Source organism: Rhinoderma darwinii, chromosome 6, assembly GCF_050947455.1.
Source record: "Rhinoderma darwinii isolate aRhiDar2 chromosome 6, aRhiDar2.hap1, whole genome shotgun sequence".
Classification (NCBI taxonomy): Eukaryota; Metazoa; Chordata; class Amphibia; order Anura; family Rhinodermatidae; genus Rhinoderma; species Rhinoderma darwinii.
Window position 1 is genome coordinate 24417532 of NC_134692.1, and position 19151 is coordinate 24436682.

A 19151-nucleotide genomic window follows, 5' to 3' on the forward strand; every position below is an offset into this window, starting at 1 on the left:
TGCGCCCCAACTCCACCTCCTTCCGCAACTTATCCCCTACTACCCCTGGATACTGCAACGCTGAACGCAAACTACGCAAGGTAAACGGCACCTTGTGAGCAGGGGCAGGGATCCGGAAACCAACCCGAAAACCATCCAACAACAAACTTGCCCTGGACCTATCAGGGTACCTATTTAGAAAGGGCTCCATGTCTTCCCACCTCACCGGTGTCCGGCCCTTGACTAGCGCCCCCGGCCCCTCGTCCTTTTCCCTTCCGAAAACATTTAACCGCTCCGTGAGAGATCCCCCCACAGGAGGAGCAGCTATGTTTGAACTTACAACCCGATCCGAACTTACACTGGCCCTCATTAAACTGCCAGCAGAACCCGGATTTTCCTCCTGCCCCCCCTGCTCCCCCCCCCGGAGGCAATGAGGGGCCGGCCACCCCGGCCCCACCCCCTTGAAAGGACTGGCCAAAACGCACTGGAGCCATGACCCGCAACCATAACCCTATGTCTTTGTTATCCCACCTAATGTCAGGTCTCACTGCCTTCCGCTGCCGGAACTGCTCATCATAGCGCAGCCACGTCTGCCCGCCGTAAACTCGATGAGCCTCTCCGATAGCATCCATATAACAGAAGAGGCCCGAACAATGTTCCGGCGTCTTCTGTCCAATGACGCTTGCCAAAATAGCAAAAGCCTGCAACCAATTAACAAAAGTTTGGGGAATCAATCGATACCGACGTTTTTCCTCCTTCTCCTTCTTGCTTTCCAACCACTTCCCTTTATCTAAATTGAACTTCTCCAACGGCAACAATGAAAAAATTTCCACATATTCATCCCTCCATATCTTTTCCCTTACTTCCGGTTTCAGATGCGCCCCCAATGGGCCCTCAAAACAAACATAGACCTCGCCCTTCGCCTTATCGTCCAACCGCACCTCATCCACTGCCACATCTATTTCTGTCTGCACCGACACTGCCACGCCCGATTCCCTAGACACTACCCCAGCTCCCCATAGCGTGCTATCCACCACTGCAGGCCCCGACGGCCCCACCCAAGCTGCAACCGGGGATGGAGAACCTATCGCCCCCCCTCCGCATCGCGCCAAAAGGTCACGCACACAACACAACAATTCCTGAATCTCACCCCCACCACCCGTACTTCCTGTAATCCCCCCGCTACACCCCGGCAATCCCGTAGGCAAAAGTGAACCCCCACCCCCTACCCCTGGGGACCGAAATACAGCAGGCAATGAAAAAGTAGGAGACAGCGACTCACCGGGCTGCGCAGGTGCTGTGTCCCCACCAGCCGGGGCGAAGGATCCATCCAGACGTCCCTCTTGGTCACCGAACTCACGGTCGTCCACTTCATCCTGCCCAGACGGGCCAGGACAAGCGCCGCATGCATGACATCCCCGACCTTCTGATGGAGCGCTCCGTAACTGCGCCGATGAACTGGGCCTCTCCGCCCGTCTGTTGGGGGGCTCGACCACCCTGCGGCCCGCAGGTAGCCGCCCTCCTGCCCGCCGTGTCACCACCGACCGTGGCACACGCCTGGAATTGGTTGCATCATCCTGGGTACAGGTGGGCCGCCCGACTGGAGCATCGCCAGCACGGCCCACCGCAAGTCCTGGGTCCCGTCGTCTGGAGGCAGAGGGAGGTCCCGGATGCATGGGCGCCTGCCCTACCACCTCCGCTGAGCCAGGCCGGCTTCCAGGATTCCTCTCAGACCAGGCCGTCCTGCTCACGGCAGCCGAGCGAGGGGCCCGGCCTGGAGGGTCCCTCGTGGGGCTCCTTACCCTGCGCCTGGCTCGTGGCATCACTTCCGGGCTCAACCTCTCCGGAGGCCTCGTGCGACGTGACCGCCGCCGGGGAGGAGAGGACGGCACCGCCTGCGCCCCAGATCCAAACACGGCCGCGTCCTCCGTACTCGCCCCTGAACCAGGGGGCTCCCCATCTTCCTCTCCTCGTCCGCTCACCGCCGAGCTCGGAGCCCCAGGCAGCGGGCCGGAAAGCCCCAGCCCCTCCGCTAGCCAGGCCATGCCTCGTTCTGCTACTGCTGCCCGGAGCTGGGTAAGTAGTGCATCCATTGTCAAATCCTGGACAAGCTTCCCTGTGCTGCTACAAGCTTCCCTGTGCTGCTACAAGCTTCCCTGTGCTGTTACTAAAGATGGCGACGCCTTTCCCTCTCCTACCCTTAAGTAAACTGACCTCGCCCCCCTCACATCCGCCCCCTCCTAACCACACCCCTAACTCCTTAACTCCTTCCCTTCCTAACATCCCTGATCATGGTGGCCTCCCCCTATGGCATTCTGCCGGGTCCAGCCTGTACTTTAAAAACCTTAATAGATTGCATAAAGATTATACTAGAAGTTGGTGGGAGATCCAGAGTCTGGAAAACTATTTAAAGAACAAGATAGTTCCCAGAGGTCTCAGGGTCCCCATTGTCCCAGCATTAAGATTAAAAACCGCTAATATAAAAGAAAGGTGGGAACAGGAGATTACAGGGAGTTCACTTAGGCTGATGCAGATTTTGGTAGAGGAAGAAAAAATTCAGTTCGACTCTATCAGTGCTGAGCTTAAAAAAGAGATTGAGGCAGCTAAGTCCTTGGTAGATACCCCTGGTTTTGATAAACGGGATAAAATCCTCCAACAAACTTTAGAGAGGTTTACCAATCATCTTAAGGAACGTAAACACTTCCAATTCCAGAGAGATCTACAGGAATTTAGGGAGAAAAAAGCGTATGATTTTGTCCATACACAACAACAACAATATCAACAGACCAATAGGGGGCCGAGGGAATCTGACCCTTCCACATCAGAGAGTGAAACCACAGACTCTGAAAGAGTGGGCCCATTTTTCGGTGGTAGCGGTGGGAAACAAAAATTTAGGGGAGGAGCTAGAGGTAGAAATAGAGGCCGTGGTAGAGCCTCTTCTAATAGTGGCAACAATTTTTTAGCCAACAATCCCCCCATTTCCCGCTATATGCTGAGGGGACAAAAGGATTAGTAAAGGGAAAAAATATGGATAGGTTACAAATTATTAACCTATCTGAATACAATTTGAGTGCACCAGAGAACACATTATTAGAAAAAGGACTTTCCTTTGTCCCCACAGTTAAATTTGACTCTTTCTCGTGGATAAAAGACCTTAATTTATTTGCTCGTAAACTCAAATGGATCAAATTTTTCAAACATCACAATAGAAAAAAATGTATGGAACTAGGGTTGGAAGAGTCTGATATGGAAGGCCTTGCAGCCTTGGAGGGGCTATTAGAGGAATCTGGAAGAGCTCCAGGTCTAGGTCCCTTTACCAACCTAAAAATGAAGAGTAGAAAGCTGCCACCTATAGGAGATTTTACCAATGTGGATTTATTTGTGGATATGGTGGGAGATGAGATCAAAAATCTTAGTCAGGACAGTAGGGGCATGGATAACAACTTGTCTTGGTCCGAACGACTAGCTCTGACCACTCTAGAGAAAAAACAGAACATCGTTCTAAAAGCATCTGATAAAGGTGGGAACATTGTGGTCATGAGTAGGGATGATTATAAAAAAATGTGTGAGGACATATTGTTTAATCACAACTGTTACACCATTTTAACCCCTTAATGACCGGGCCATTTTGCACGTTAATGACCAAGGATTATTTTTTGTTTTTCCACGGTCGCATTCCAAGAGTCGTAACTCTTTTTTTATTCCGTCGACATAGCCGTATAAGGGCTTGTTTTTTCCGGGACGAGTTGTATTTTGTAATTGTACCATTTTTAGATGCTTATAACATATTGATTAACTTTTATTAACTTTATTTTAGGAGAGAATTGAAAATAAGCAGCTATTCCAGCATTAATTTTCACGTTATAAATTTACGCCGTTTACTATGCAGCGTAAATAACATGTTAACTTTATTCTATGGGTCGGCACGATTACAGGGATACCAAATGTGTAAAGGTTTTATATGTTTTTTCTACGTTTGCACAATAAAAACCCTTTTAGAAAAAAATTACTTGTTTTTGCATCGCCGCGTTCCAAGAGGCGTAATTTTTTTATTTTTCCGTCGATGTGGCCGTACGTGGGATTGATTTTTGCGGGACAATGTGTAGTTTTCATTAGTACTATTTTGGGGTACATAGGACTTATAGATGAACTTTTATTTTATTTTTTATGGGGGGAATGGGAGAAAAGAGAGAATTTTGCCGTTGTTTTTTGCGTTTTCTTTGGACGCCGTTCATCCGGCGGTTTAATTAATGTGTTCATTTTATTGGTCAAGTTGTTACGATCGCGGGGATACCATATATGTGTATGTGTGATTTGTTTTGACCGTTTTATTAAATAAAACCACTTTTTGGGGCAAAAAAGTTGTTTTATTTGACTTTGACTGTAATTTTTTTTATTTTTTTTTTCACAAACTTTATTTAACGGTTTTACTTTTTTTTTTTTAGTCCCACCAGGGGACTTCACTATGCGATGTGCCGATCGCATATATAATGCTTTGGTATACTTCGTATACCAAAGCATTATTGCCTGTCAGTGTAAAACTGACAGGCAACCTGTTAGGTCATGCCTCTGGCATCGCCTAACAGGCAGATGCTGAAGACAGACCTGGGGGTCTTTGTTAGACCCCCGGCTGTCATGGAAACCCGACGGCGACCCGCGATTTGTTTGCGGGGGCGCCGATCGGGAGACAGAGGGAGTTCCCCCCTCTGTCAAACACATTAAATGCCGCTGTCACTGTTGACAGCGGCATTTAATGGGTTAAACTGCCGGAATCGGCGCGTGCTTCGATTCCGGCAGTTGCAGCAGGAGCCAGGCTGTGTATAACAGCCGTGCTCCTGCCGCTGATCGCGTGGGTAAACTGTCAGTACCCGCGCGATCACAGGACGGATATATCCGTCCTCCTGCGCGAACTAGCAGCTGCTGAGGACGGATATATCCGTCCTTCGGCGTTAAGGGGTTAAAGGATAACCCCACAGCACTATTCAAGAAGGAGTTGCTGAGCATCCTGAGTGATGCAAAGAGCAGATCCTTGATTAGTGCAGGAGAGTTTGGGTTCCTGTACCCACAATTTCCTGTTATGGCGTGTTTTTATAGCCTGCCCAAAATCCACAAAGGGTATCCTCCCTTACGTGGCAGACCCATTGTTTCAGGCATTAATAATTTAACTCAAAATGTGAGTACTTATGTTGATCAGGTGTTGCGCCCTTTTGTCCTAAGTCTTACATCATATGTACGTGACACCATGGATGTCTTGAAACAGATTGATGGTATTTCTCTGGAGAAAGATACAATCCTGGCTAGTCTGGATGTTGAGGCGTTGTATTCATCCATACCTCACAAATGTGGTTATAAAGCGATCGAGTATTATTTGGGATCAAGAGGTACACAGTTTGCTGCCCATAACCAATTTGTTTTGCAGTTATTACAGTTTGTTCTTGAAAAAAATATATTTATTTTTGAAGACAAGATCTTTCATCAGCAATGTGGTACTGCAATGGGGAGTCCTGCTGCTCCCACCTATGCAAATCTATTTCTTGGTTGGTGGGAGGAGACAATTGTTTTTGGGGACAAATTTGTCAATTGGACTTCATCCGTTGGACTATGGATTAGATATATTGATGACGTGCTGATTCTCTGGAATTCTACAGCAGATGAGTTCCATAGGTTCGTAGCAGCCCTCAACAAAAATGATGTAGGACTTAGGTTCACATGTGAGATCAGTGAGAATGAACTGTCTTTTTTAGATTTGAAAATCACAAAAACGGAAGGAGGTACAATCCGCACAAAGGTACATCGTAAAGAAACAGCAACTAATAGCTTTTTGCAATGGAATAGCTGTCATCCTTATTCCCTCAAACGTGGCATTCCGAAAGGCCAATTTATGAGAGTACGCAGGAATTGTAGCTCTATGGGTGATTTTGAGTGCCAGGCCCAGAAACTCAAAACAAGATTGAAGGATAGAGGCTTCCCCGAGAGTGTCATTAGGAAGGCCTATGAGGGAGCTAGAGATGCAGATAGGCAATGTCTCCTGGTCCCTAAAAAACGGAAAGAAGAACAAGTTACCAGACTCATAGGCACCTATGACTCAAAACAAAATGACATTATGCAGATACTGAATAGGTATTGGCGTATTCTCAGTTCTGATATAGATTTAGTAGACCAGATCACACAGAGGCCATCTGTTACGTATCGGAGAGGGAAAAATATAAGGGACAGAGTCATGCACAGCTGTTTCGACCCCATTTCACCTAGGGGCACATGGCTGGATAGACAAACACCAGGCACTTTCAGATGTGGTAGCTGTAAAGCCTGTGATTTCATTCTTAAAGGGAATAGTTTTACCAGTGTTGTCACACAGAAAAAATACAATATTCGGGATTATGTCAATTGTAAGACAGCAGGAGTAGTTTACCTAATCACATGCCCATGCCCCCTAAATTATGTGGGTAAAACAGCACGACAATTTCGTCGTCGTATTAGGGAGCATGTTGGAGATATTATCCATGGTAGGGACACTCCAATATCCAAGCACGTGCATGCTAAACACCAAGGCCAGGCAGCAGTGTTAAAGTTTCAAGCAATTGAACTCGTCAGACCCCCCAAAAGAGGAGGGGACTGGGACAACCTGATTTTACGGAAGGAAGCGCAATGGATCCATAGACTGGAATGTATACAACCAGCAGGTTTAAATGAGCAGACCAATTATACATGTTTTATCTAAATGTGTGATACCATCCCCCTATAGGTGGCTTACCTTGGGGTGGGTGAATGTTTATCTGCATTTTTGCATTACCTATTTGAGATGGCTACACTGATTAGCCAACACACAAAGAGATCGTTTTGTCAGTTTTTCTAAGGAATAGGGACTTCAGCAACTTCGTCCACCTCATATGTGTTTATTTTCTCTTGAGTTGCTTTGTGAGGTTGCCCACTTGCGGTGTTATACTGTCCCGCAAGATATACCTATAACACATCATCTTTTAGCGCTTACCTCCTCGTGTTTGGCAGTCCGGGCGATACGTCCTTGGCTTCCACTGCGCCTGCGCGTTCGGCATGATGCGGCCGATGATGACCCTTGGCTGTCAGCTGACGGCGGGGGGTCACATGGGCAGGTGTCACGAATCGAGAGGGTGTTGTGATTGGTCAATTCATGTGTTGCCGCCGAATACGATGGGTGGAGTTTAGCGTTTATAGTAACCTAGCGCCTGCAATGAAGTATGCCGTTGACATCGATACGTGCATCTTCCCGTGACGCACAGCGGAATATCCGCTGTTGAATACTAATATCGCTGGTGATGAGGCCAGAGTTACCAAGATACGGACCCCTGAGGATGAGTATCTGAAACGCGTAGGGTCGTTTAATGTCTATGGAATGTGTGCATTGGGGACAACTATATTGTGTTACACCCAGCGTTAGGAGATCCGATTTTGTCGGACACCTATGCTTCAATTAGGGTTTGTACTACTGTTGTGCCCTGGGTATATGCTGATTCCTACTAATATCGTTTAAACACAGAGATATAGGTATCATAATAACTCAGTGTTTTTTTGTTTTTTTGTTTAATACATTTTTTATTTTCACGGTGGGGCTTATGTCACAGTGGTGTGTTACCCCTGTTTTTAAACTAGTTACTATTAAAGATATCTTTTTACTCAGTTGTCATTTCAGTGAACCTTATAATTAAATTTCTTTATATTGTGGGAGCACAATTAGATTTCTATCTAACTATACAGTGAAATTATATTTAATTTATACAGTTAATAATTTTGTTTTATCTGGGTATGGCAGCCTTTGCACTCTCAGATTTAAACACAGAAGGGTGGATGAGTGAGGCCAAAAGCGTTTTCTCTGAATGTGAACTGGTGTATACAGTTCAGGGTGCGTCTCTTAAATCTACCTTTAAAAACCTTAATAGATTGCATAAAGATTATACTAGAAGTTGGTGGGAGATCCAGAGTCTGGAAAACTATTTAAAGAACAAGATAGTTCCCAGAGGTCTCAGGGTCCCCATTGTCCCAGCATTAAGATTAAAAACCGCTAATATAAAAGAAAGGTGGGAACAGGAGATTACAGGGAGTTCACTTAGGCTGATGCAGATTTTGGTAGAGGAAGAAAAAATTCAGTTCGACTCTATCAGTGCTGAGCTTAAAAAAGAGATTGAGGCAGCTAAGTCCTTGGTAGATACCCCTGGTTTTGATAAACGGGATAAAATCCTCCAACAAACTTTAGAGAGGTTTACCAATCATCTTAAGGAACGTAAACACTTCCAATTCCAGAGAGATCTACAGGAATTTAGGGAGAAAAAAGCGTATGATTTTGTCCATACACAACAACAACAATATCAACAGACCAATAGGGGGCCGAGGGAATCTGACCCTTCCACATCAGAGAGTGAAACCACAGACTCTGAAAGAGTGGGCCCATTTTTCGGTGGTAGCGGTGGGAAACAAAAATTTAGGGGAGGAGCTAGAGGTAGAAATAGAGGCCGTGGTAGAGCCTCTTCTAATAGTGGCAACAATTTTTTAGCCAACAATCCCCCCATTTCCCGCTATATGCTGAGGGGACAAAAGGATTAGTAAAGGGAAAAAATATGGATAGGTTACAAATTATTAACCTATCTGAATACAATTTGAGTGCACCAGAGAACACATTATTAGAAAAAGGACTTTCCTTTGTCCCCACAGTTAAATTTGACTCTTTCTCGTGGATAAAAGACCTTAATTTATTTGCTCGTAAACTCAAATGGATCAAATTTTTCAAACATCACAATAGAAAAAAATGTATGGAACTAGGGTTGGAAGAGTCTGATATGGAAGGCCTTGCAGCCTTGGAGGGGCTATTAGAGGAATCTGGAAGAGCTCCAGGTCTAGGTCCCTTTACCAACCTAAAAATGAAGAGTAGAAAGCTGCCACCTATAGGAGATTTTACCAATGTGGATTTATTTGTGGATATGGTGGGAGATGAGATCAAAAATCTTAGTCAGGACAGTAGGGGCATGGATAACAACTTGTCTTGGTCCGAACGACTAGCTCTGACCACTCTAGAGAAAAAACAGAACATCGTTCTAAAAGCATCTGATAAAGGTGGGAACATTGTGGTCATGAGTAGGGATGATTATAAAAAAATGTGTGAGGACATATTGTTTAATCACAACTGTTACACCATTTTAAAGGATAACCCCACAGCACTATTCAAGAAGGAGTTGCTGAGCATCCTGAGTGATGCAAAGAGCAGATCCTTGATTAGTGCAGGAGAGTTTGGGTTCCTGTACCCACAATTTCCTGTTATGGCGTGTTTTTATAGCCTGCCCAAAATCCACAAAGGGTATCCTCCCTTACGTGGCAGACCCATTGTTTCAGGCATTAATAATTTAACTCAAAATGTGAGTACTTATGTTGATCAGGTGTTGCGCCCTTTTGTCCTAAGTCTTACATCATATGTACGTGACACCATGGATGTCTTGAAACAGATTGATGGTATTTCTCTGGAGAAAGATACAATCCTGGCTAGTCTGGATGTTGAGGCGTTGTATTCATCCATACCTCACAAATGTGGTTATAAAGCGATCGAGTATTATTTGGGATCAAGAGGTACACAGTTTGCTGCCCATAACCAATTTGTTTTGCAGTTATTACAGTTTGTTCTTGAAAAAAATATATTTATTTTTGAAGACAAGATCTTTCATCAGCAATGTGGTACTGCAATGGGGAGTCCTGCTGCTCCCACCTATGCAAATCTATTTCTTGGTTGGTGGGAGGAGACAATTGTTTTTGGGGACAAATTTGTCAATTGGACTTCATCCGTTGGACTATGGATTAGATATATTGATGACGTGCTGATTCTCTGGAATTCTACAGCAGATGAGTTCCATAGGTTCGTAGCAGCCCTCAACAAAAATGATGTAGGACTTAGGTTCACATGTGAGATCAGTGAGAATGAACTGTCTTTTTTAGATTTGAAAATCACAAAAACGGAAGGAGGTACAATCCGCACAAAGGTACATCGTAAAGAAACAGCAACTAATAGCTTTTTGCAATGGAATAGCTGTCATCCTTATTCCCTCAAACGTGGCATTCCGAAAGGCCAATTTATGAGAGTACGCAGGAATTGTAGCTCTATGGGTGATTTTGAGTGCCAGGCCCAGGAACTCAAAACAAGATTGAAGGATAGAGGCTTCCCCGAGAGTGTCATTAGGAAGGCCTATGAGGGAGCTAGAGATGCAGATAGGCAATGTCTCCTGGTCCCTAAAAAACGGAAAGAAGAACAAGTTACCAGACTCATAGGCACCTATGACTCAAAACAAAATGACATTATGCAGATACTGAATAGGTATTGGCGTATTCTCAGTTCTGATATAGATTTAGTAGACCAGATCACACAGAGGCCATCTGTTACGTATCGGAGAGGGAAAAATATAAGGGACAGAGTCATGCACAGCTGTTTCGACCCCATTTCACCTAGGGGCACATGGCTGGATAGACAAACACCAGGCACTTTCAGATGTGGTAGCTGTAAAGCCTGTGATTTCATTCTTAAAGGGAATAGTTTTACCAGTGTTGTCACACAGAAAAAATACAATATTCGGGATTATGTCAATTGTAAGACAGCAGGAGTAGTTTACCTAATCACATGCCCATGCCCCCTAAATTATGTGGGTAAAACAGCACGACAATTTCGTCGTCGTATTAGGGAGCATGTTGGAGATATTATCCATGGTAGGGACACTCCAATATCCAAGCACGTGCATGCTAAACACCAAGGCCAGGCAGCAGTGTTAAAGTTTCAAGCAATTGAACTCGTCAGACCCCCCAAAAGAGGAGGGGACTGGGACAACCTGATTTTACGGAAGGAAGCGCAATGGATCCATAGACTGGAATGTATACAACCAGCAGGTTTAAATGAGCAGACCAATTATACATGTTTTATCTAAATGTGTGATACCATCCCCCTATAGGTGGCTTACCTTGGGGTGGGTGAATGTTTATCTGCATTTTTGCATTACCTATTTGAGATGGCTACACTGATTAGCCAACACACAAAGAGATCGTTTTGTCAGTTTTTCTAAGGAATAGGGACTTCAGCAACTTCGTCCACCTCATATGTGTTTATTTTCTCTTGAGTTGCTTTGTGAGGTTGCCCACTTGCGGTGTTATACTGTCCCGCAAGATATACCTATAACACATCATCTTTTAGCGCTTACCTCCTCGTGTTTGGCAGTCCGGGCGATACGTCCTTGGCTTCCACTGCGCCTGCGCGTTCGGCATGATGCGGCCGATGATGACCCTTGGCTGTCAGCTGACGGCGGGGGGTCACATGGGCAGGTGTCACGAATCGAGAGGGTGTTGTGATTGGTCAATTCATGTGTTGCCGCCGAATACGATGGGTGGAGTTTAGCGTTTATAGTAACCTAGCGCCTGCAATGAAGTATGCCGTTGACATCGATACGTGCATCTTCCCGTGACGCACAGCGGAATATCTGCTGTTGAATACTAATATCGCTGGTGATGAGGCCAGAGTTACCAAGATACGGACCCCTGAGGATGAGTATCTGAAACGCGTAGGGTCGTTTAATGTCTATGGAATGTGTGCATTGGGGACAACTATATTGTGTTACACCCAGCGTTAGGAGATCCGATTTTGTCGGACACCTATGCTTCAATTAGGGTTTGTACTACTGTTGTGCCCTGGGTATATGCTGATTCCTACTAATATCGTTTAAACACAGAGATATAGGTATCATAATAACTCAGTGTTTTTTTGTTTTTTTGTTTAATACATTTTTTATTTTCACGGTGGGGCTTATGTCACAGTGGTGTGTTACCCCTGTTTTTAAACTAGTTACTATTAAAGATATCTTTTTACTCAGTTGTCATTTCAGTGAACCTTATAATTAAATTTCTTTATATTGTGGGAGCACAATTAGATTTCTATCTAACTATACAGTGAAATTTTATTTCAAAAAGAAAAGAAGCCAGAAATATATTGATAAATCTTTCCCATTAAGGCAAGGATCACACACAGGATCACACACACAGGATCACACACACAGGATCACACACACAGGATCACACATACAGGATCACATACAGGATCACACACACACAGGATCACACACACAGGATCACACATACAGGATCACATACAGGATCACACACACACAGGATCACACATACAGGACCACACACACACACACACAGGATCACACACACACACACAGGATCACACACACACACACACACACACACACACACACACACACAGGATCACACACAGGATCACACACACACACACACACACACACACACACACATACAGGATCACACACACACACAGGTTCACACACACACACACACACACACACACACACACACACACACGATCACACACACACAGGATCACACACACACAGGATCACACACACAGGATCACACACAGGATCACACACACACAGGATCACACACACAGGATCACACACACACACACACACACACACACACACACACACACACACAGGATCACATACAGGATCGCACACACACAGGATCACACACACACAGGATCACACACACAGGATCACACACACAGTTTTGATGCAGTATTTGTGACAGTTTTTGGCTCCGTTTTTTGAGCCCAAACCAGAAGTGGATCCAAAAGGCATAAAGAAAAAATGAATGCATCTCCTTTCCTTTGTATCCACTTCTGTGTTTGGCTCAAATACCTGAGACAAAAATTGCCACAAAAACTGTGTGTGTGATCCTGGTCTTAGTAACATTGCATAACTGACCATTGTGGTGAATCAGATGATGATCCGGACCTGTATTACAGACATGTAGGCACTCTGTGTGTCGCTGTAAGAAATAATTCAGGGGAGAATAGCTCTGTGAGATGAAACATGTCACAACTAATTTTGTAACAGATGAATATGGAGTCCATGGTGAAAAAAACCTCCTTGTTCCTCCGTATAAAATCAGTGGCACATATAGATACAGAATGGGCACCGTATAATGCATCCGTACTAAACATATCTGTAATACTGCCATGGGCATGAGTCATTTGGGCTAATTCACCCTTTACATTATGATGTAGTTTTCACATGCAGTTTTTTGTATATATTTACTCAACATTAGTGCAGTTTTTGATACATATTTTTTAGACATTGGAAAAATGTAATCTAGAAAAGAGAAAAAAAAGTCTTTCTGTTGTACAGTTTGTGATTTACTCCTGGTTTCCAATCCAAAAACAAAGGGGGCAACCGGCCGTGATGGGCCTGGGCACCTGGAGTTTGCACCCTAGACCGCACACTTTGTAAGCAAAACATGGGAAAGGAAACTTTACAAGATGCGACTACATTCCCTTGTTTATTAATTGGAAAGTGTTGACTAGGTAACTTCCCGGCAGTGTTATTTGTGCGCTGTGTGGTTGTATTATTTGGGCACTATATGGCAAAACTATAAATGGGGGGACCGTTTCAACTAAAACCAGCCCTGATTTTTACTTTTGTAGTTTCCCCACAAAAATAAGCTGTTTTACCTAGGAAAACCCCTTATTAAGGAATAGATCTCAAGGACATTCTGTTTTGTCACGCACCACCTCTTATTGCCCTGTATTATATTTGTCATAATTCACCTTATATAACATAGGACTAATGGGGGGGGGGGGGGGCAGTCTGGGCAAAACTGAGTCTTTCAGTTTCACTTGGACTAGCTATCAATGCTGCCATGTATATCAGGAATGTGATCCTCTATAGGTCCTCTATAGGTCCTTGATATAGTAATACACTTACAGCTCTCTGCGTATCACTTATCTCCCGGCCGGTGAAATCCCTGATCCTCCACAACTTCTAGACTTCTAAGACAAAGAGATGGCTCTAACATCTTATATGATCCTCATTAAGGTCTATATATGATCCTCTATAGGTCTGTAAGTCAATGGTATATTATATAAAGAGATGAATGACAATTGTTTTCTGCTCCCCAGCAATGGATTTGGGTATGTTAAAAATCCCCATCTGGACCTGTTATCAGAGGACATCCTCTACCATTTTAACTTGGGAACACGGACACATGACCTGCCCTCTATGTTTGGGGATATTAAGGTAATTACTAGATCACTGTACATATAATTGTGAGAGGAATTTAAAGGGATTTTACACTTTATTTAAATATCAATGAGTAGAAAATGATGTTGGTTTATAATTTGTTATGTCTTAATGAAGTCCATAATCTGAGACGGGTCACCGCCATGTTGTGTTTAATCAGATACATATCCATACTACAGAATCTATAGACCCACCAACTATATTGAACTCTGCTATATGATCATACAGATGCAAAACTGTCTTCCCCTGGCATATCTACCATAGAGGAAGACCATGCAACTGCTATGGGGCTCGTGGTGAGAGAGAAAACTGCCTTGAAGGGCTCCCCTGCTTTCTGTCACACAGTCATAGCATTTGCCTGCAGCCACCACTAGGGGAAGCTCACCGCTTACAGATGTATACAACTTTGTTTACATTTAAAGGGGTTATCCAAACCTATGATTTTTTTTTACAACGAGCTTTCAACGGTCTAAATAATAAAAGGAGCAATACTCCATTTTTAAATCCCTTGCCGCTTCCATGCCAATGCTTTTCTTGTCCCCCGCCGGCCTCTGTTCACCTGTCTCCAGCGATGACATTTCGACACGACATGTGACTGCTACAGCCTATCACTGGGTCAATGCTGCAGCCTGCTGCCAAATTTCAAGGGGTTGGAAAGTTCCTTTAATACAAGTTGAATGGATTAATACTAGTTGTATGGCTCTACTGTATATGCAGTTAGCTCCCCTTGTGGCCGCGACAGGAATTATTGTTAAAGGAAAGCAGAGGATTTGGAGCATTGTGTGAAATTGCACATTGCATATATTATGATATAATGGTGGCCATTAACATAAAAATTTATATTTGGTGAATGCTATAGGGGCCTATGATTTCTGCGTACTAACAACTTTTTGTACTTCTTAGGGCCTGCTTAAATCAGCATTGTCTTTCCGTTGGGGGAACCCCTCAAAGGCAAACGGAAACCATAGCTTCCATTTGCATCACCATTGATCTCAATGGTGACGGATACTTTGCTAATGGTTTCTGTTTGTCACCATTGTGAAAGGGTTCAGTTTTTTTGACGGAATGAACAGCGCAGTTGACTACGGTATTGATTCCGTCAAAACGACGGAACCCTTAAACAACAGTGACAAGCAGAAGCCATTTGCACCGGATCCGTCACCATTGAAATCAACGGTGATACAAACGGAAACCTATGGTTTGTGTTTCGTTCATGGGTTCCCTGACTGAAAGGCTCGACGGAACCCATGAACGGAGTCCTAACGCAGATGTGAACGAAGCCTTTAGAGTCCCTTTAAGCAACCCATTGTTTATCTGTTGTCCTTCTACAATCCCAGCTGGCAGTTTGAAAAAAAAGTCCTACGGATAGAAATGTTGATCTTCTAAGGTTGACTAGCACAGCATTATGCAGTCGCTGACTTCTCACATATATATATATATATATATATATATATATATATATATATATATATTCTTGTAATTTTCATATATTGTTCCCGAGGATTATTCTCAAGAGCAGGTGTAGGCAGCAGTCATTTATTATGTTCCTGTGCTCTAGCAATGGGAAGTGATTACTCCGCATTTTATTTCGGAGGACTGGACTTGTAACCCTAACATTCACAATTATTCCAGTGAAAACCATGAGCAGAGCAGCATGGAGTCCGCATTTACAACACCTATAGATCATGCAGTCGTTTATTCCCACTTCAGCGCAGGCTGAATATTCGTAACACTGTGTAGTAATGAAAACCTCAGAGTAACAACCTCAGGGTTTGCTACGGTATGTCATCTGAAAAGAATAATCTGCCTCTTATGTTTAGTTGTGATATACTGTAGACTCCTTATAAAGCAAAATCTACATTTACTTTACCGTTGTATCAAAGTTGTCCAGAAATAAGGAAGTGCCCAGGGGCCCAGAAAGCTCCCCTTACAAATCTAGCTATGGTACCCACCTTAAAAGCTATGGAAACCTTTAAAGACATTTTTTTTAATGTAATGTATATATAAGTGAAAATAAGCACTTTTTAAATATACTTTTATTAAAATTTTTCCTTTGTTTCTGTTCTGCAGCTTCTATGTATCCACTGTACATAGAAGCTGTAGAACGCCGCTGTCAGCCGTATTGATCAGTGAGTTTACACTTCCTCTGACACACAATCCGATACAGATCAAATCTTAGATGATTGACACAGATTTTTCAGTATTAGGGTTAGATGAGCTGTCAGTCCAGCTCACTGATGGATTCGGTTGACAGCGGCGTTCTACAGCTTCTATGTACAGTGGATACATAGAAGCTGCAGAACAGAAACAAATGTATTTTTTTTAAATAAAAAGCACATTTGAAAAGTGCTTATTTTCATAAGTACATAATATTAATAAAAATGGCATCAAAGGTTTCCAAAGCCTTTAAGGTGGGTTCCATATTTAGATTTGTGCGGTGTAGAAAGGGAACTTTCTGGGGCCACTGGGCACTTCCCTCAACTCGACCCAGTCTGTTGAGGTAAAGTTTGCTATAGGTAAAGTAGATGTAGATTTTTCTTTATAAGGAGCCTACAGTATATCACAACTAAATATAATCATGTCCAGTATGTCTATCGGCCAGGGGACTACACATAAATTATATGGCTCCATAAATTAACTCGGCTCCACCCCCACTGAGAGCGTCCGCCAAATGTACAGTTTTCTTTTAATTAAAGTTAATCTCCAGTACAATTTCATAATATATCTTTATAGGGATTGAAGCTGCATTTTTCACATATAGAGCTTCAAACCTCCTGCTTCCCTTCCCAGACTTAGAGCAGAGAGATAAAATTCTGTATGAATGCATCCACCACTAGATGGAGCTCACTGCACATGGATCTGTATTAATCTGTATGCAGTAAGCTCCTCCTAGTGGTGGCTGCAAGCAAACGTTGTGACTATGTAAAAAGAGAAGCCGTGAGTGACTCCATAATTAATAATTACAATAGACTGGACTTGGAGTGTAAATTTACCATTGTTGCATATATTGGGGTATTAAAGGGGTTATATGAGATTAGAAAAAAAGGCTCTAAGATTCTGTTTCCAAAAACAGCGCCACTCTTGTCCATGGACTGTGACGTGTGGAACGGGCTGACCTGAAATACCAGTCACAGCCAATGAACATGAGTGGCGCTGTTTTTGGAAACAAATCAGACACTTTTTTTTTTAAATTTATAAATCTTTTTAAATGGCAATTTCTAGTATATTCCTTTCTGATATTTCTAATAATACACATGCGAGGCTGTAAGGAATTCACATTCACCTTAGTTATCCTTGGGATCCAACATACCAGTACAATATAACCAGAACAATTTTAATAATAACACAGTGAGATCATAAATTCCCAGCAGGAGATACAACCACATTAACTACTATCCCTATTTTCTAAAACTTTTCTTGCAGTTTGTCTGCGTTGGCGGAAGTCCAAACAGAATGCGGGATTTTGCAATATTCATATACCAGGAACTTGGTCTGGACGGAGATGCAAGTGACATAACTGATATTTGTGCTGGCACAGACCGATACAGCATGTACAAAGCCGGGCCTGTGCTGTCTATTAGTGTGAGTGTCATTTTATTGAAAATTTGAAGATAACAAACTGCACAGACGCAATAAATAGTTGCCAGGTTTAAATGACTCTTTTATTATTTATATCAGGCCATAAAAGTGCAGCTTTCAGAGTAGACAGAATTAATCTTTTATTATACGAATTGAAATCAACAGTTTTTGAGTCAAACAAGTCCAGACCGTGGCCCACAGCACCCTCTAGTGGTCTTTTTTTATTATTTAAATTCAAGCCTACTCACTTTATGGATTCTTCACCCTTGTTTTCCACTACGTACAAGTCCCAACTTAATTGGATGTTGGTGAATAGAGTATTTAATAATTCTCTTAGTCATATATATGTGTGTGTGCGCCAAACCCTTGACCCGGTCTTGAGTGAATGTGATGAGCTGCCGTCTGATGGCGTCAAGGGCCACGTTTGAGGCTTCCACAACATGTTGGGTGTCACGTAGGGTATGTGGACCCACTGGGCCGTACCGCCCTGATGGTATGGCAGCTGGCCAACAGGACACAGGTCACAGGCTATAGTTCGCATAGTGTACCTGTGTTAGCTCAGACAGTAGAAAGACAGGCTCGGCTGGGACTAGGCAGCAGGCAGGCTCCAGGCATAGTGTAGCAAAACAGGCGTGGTATACAGCACAGCATGACTTCAGCTCAACACGGTACTTGACCAGGATAGCACAGGAAACAGGTTACAGGTAGCAGGAATGGGAAACACTAGGAACTGGGAAACACTAGGAGACCATTTGCTTAGACAGACTAGGGTACGACAACAACGCTCAGGCATTGCAGGGAGGGGCCTAGCCCTTCTTATAGCCCAGGGTGCTCTGGGAGCAATCTGCTCAATCTCCCACCAGTGTGCGCTTTGGCTCCTTAAGTCTAGACTGAGCTCGCGAGCGCACCCTGGTGGTCACTGTGGAACAGGACGGCCGCATGTGCAGACATCTCTGGAGAGAAGGGGTTCGACTAGATGGAAGGAGTTCGTGGTCAGCGACCACAGACGTTACATTGGGTTGACCATCACTGTTCTATATGGTGAAGTGTAGATTTGTATAGAGGTATATAGAGTCCATATGAAGGTGCATGATGATTTGTAGTGGTATCTGATGGGGGTGTCTGAGGTTTGATGTGAACTTATAAGCAGGTATGCCGGCTATATAGAGGTGTTAAAGTTCCTAACATTGAGATTTCTCTTACCACAGCATGGGATGGGAATCCCCTCTATCTCCATAATGCTGCATGAACTCATAAAGCTTCTTCATCATGCCAAGTGCAGAGATGTGACAATTATACGTATTGGGACATCGGGGGGAATTGGTAAGCAGGGAGACGCAGTGTTTGTTGCTGGCCCACATCTGCTTCAACACCTTCTAAACCACCCTCTTAGCAATGTATATTAGTTACTTTACCTTCCTTCGTTCTTTCTGCTTTGGAGACTCAGGTCCATCTACTCTGGAGAAATTCTAGTAGTCGAAGTTCTGGCAACGT

General features: G+C 43.7%; 1 protein-coding gene across 1 annotated transcript in view; it reads left to right on the forward strand.

The window, feature by feature from the left end:
- UPP2 (uridine phosphorylase 2) overlaps positions 1–19151 on the forward strand; it is a 39085-nt gene that overhangs the window by 8567 nt on the left and 11367 nt on the right. Inside the window, exons 2-4 of the mRNA XM_075829312.1 lie at positions 13958–14075; positions 17502–17660; positions 18866–18980. Coding sequence (XP_075685427.1) covers positions 13958–14075; positions 17502–17660; positions 18866–18980 — 392 coding nt within the window. The remainder of the gene's footprint in view (positions 1–13957; positions 14076–17501; positions 17661–18865; positions 18981–19151) is intronic.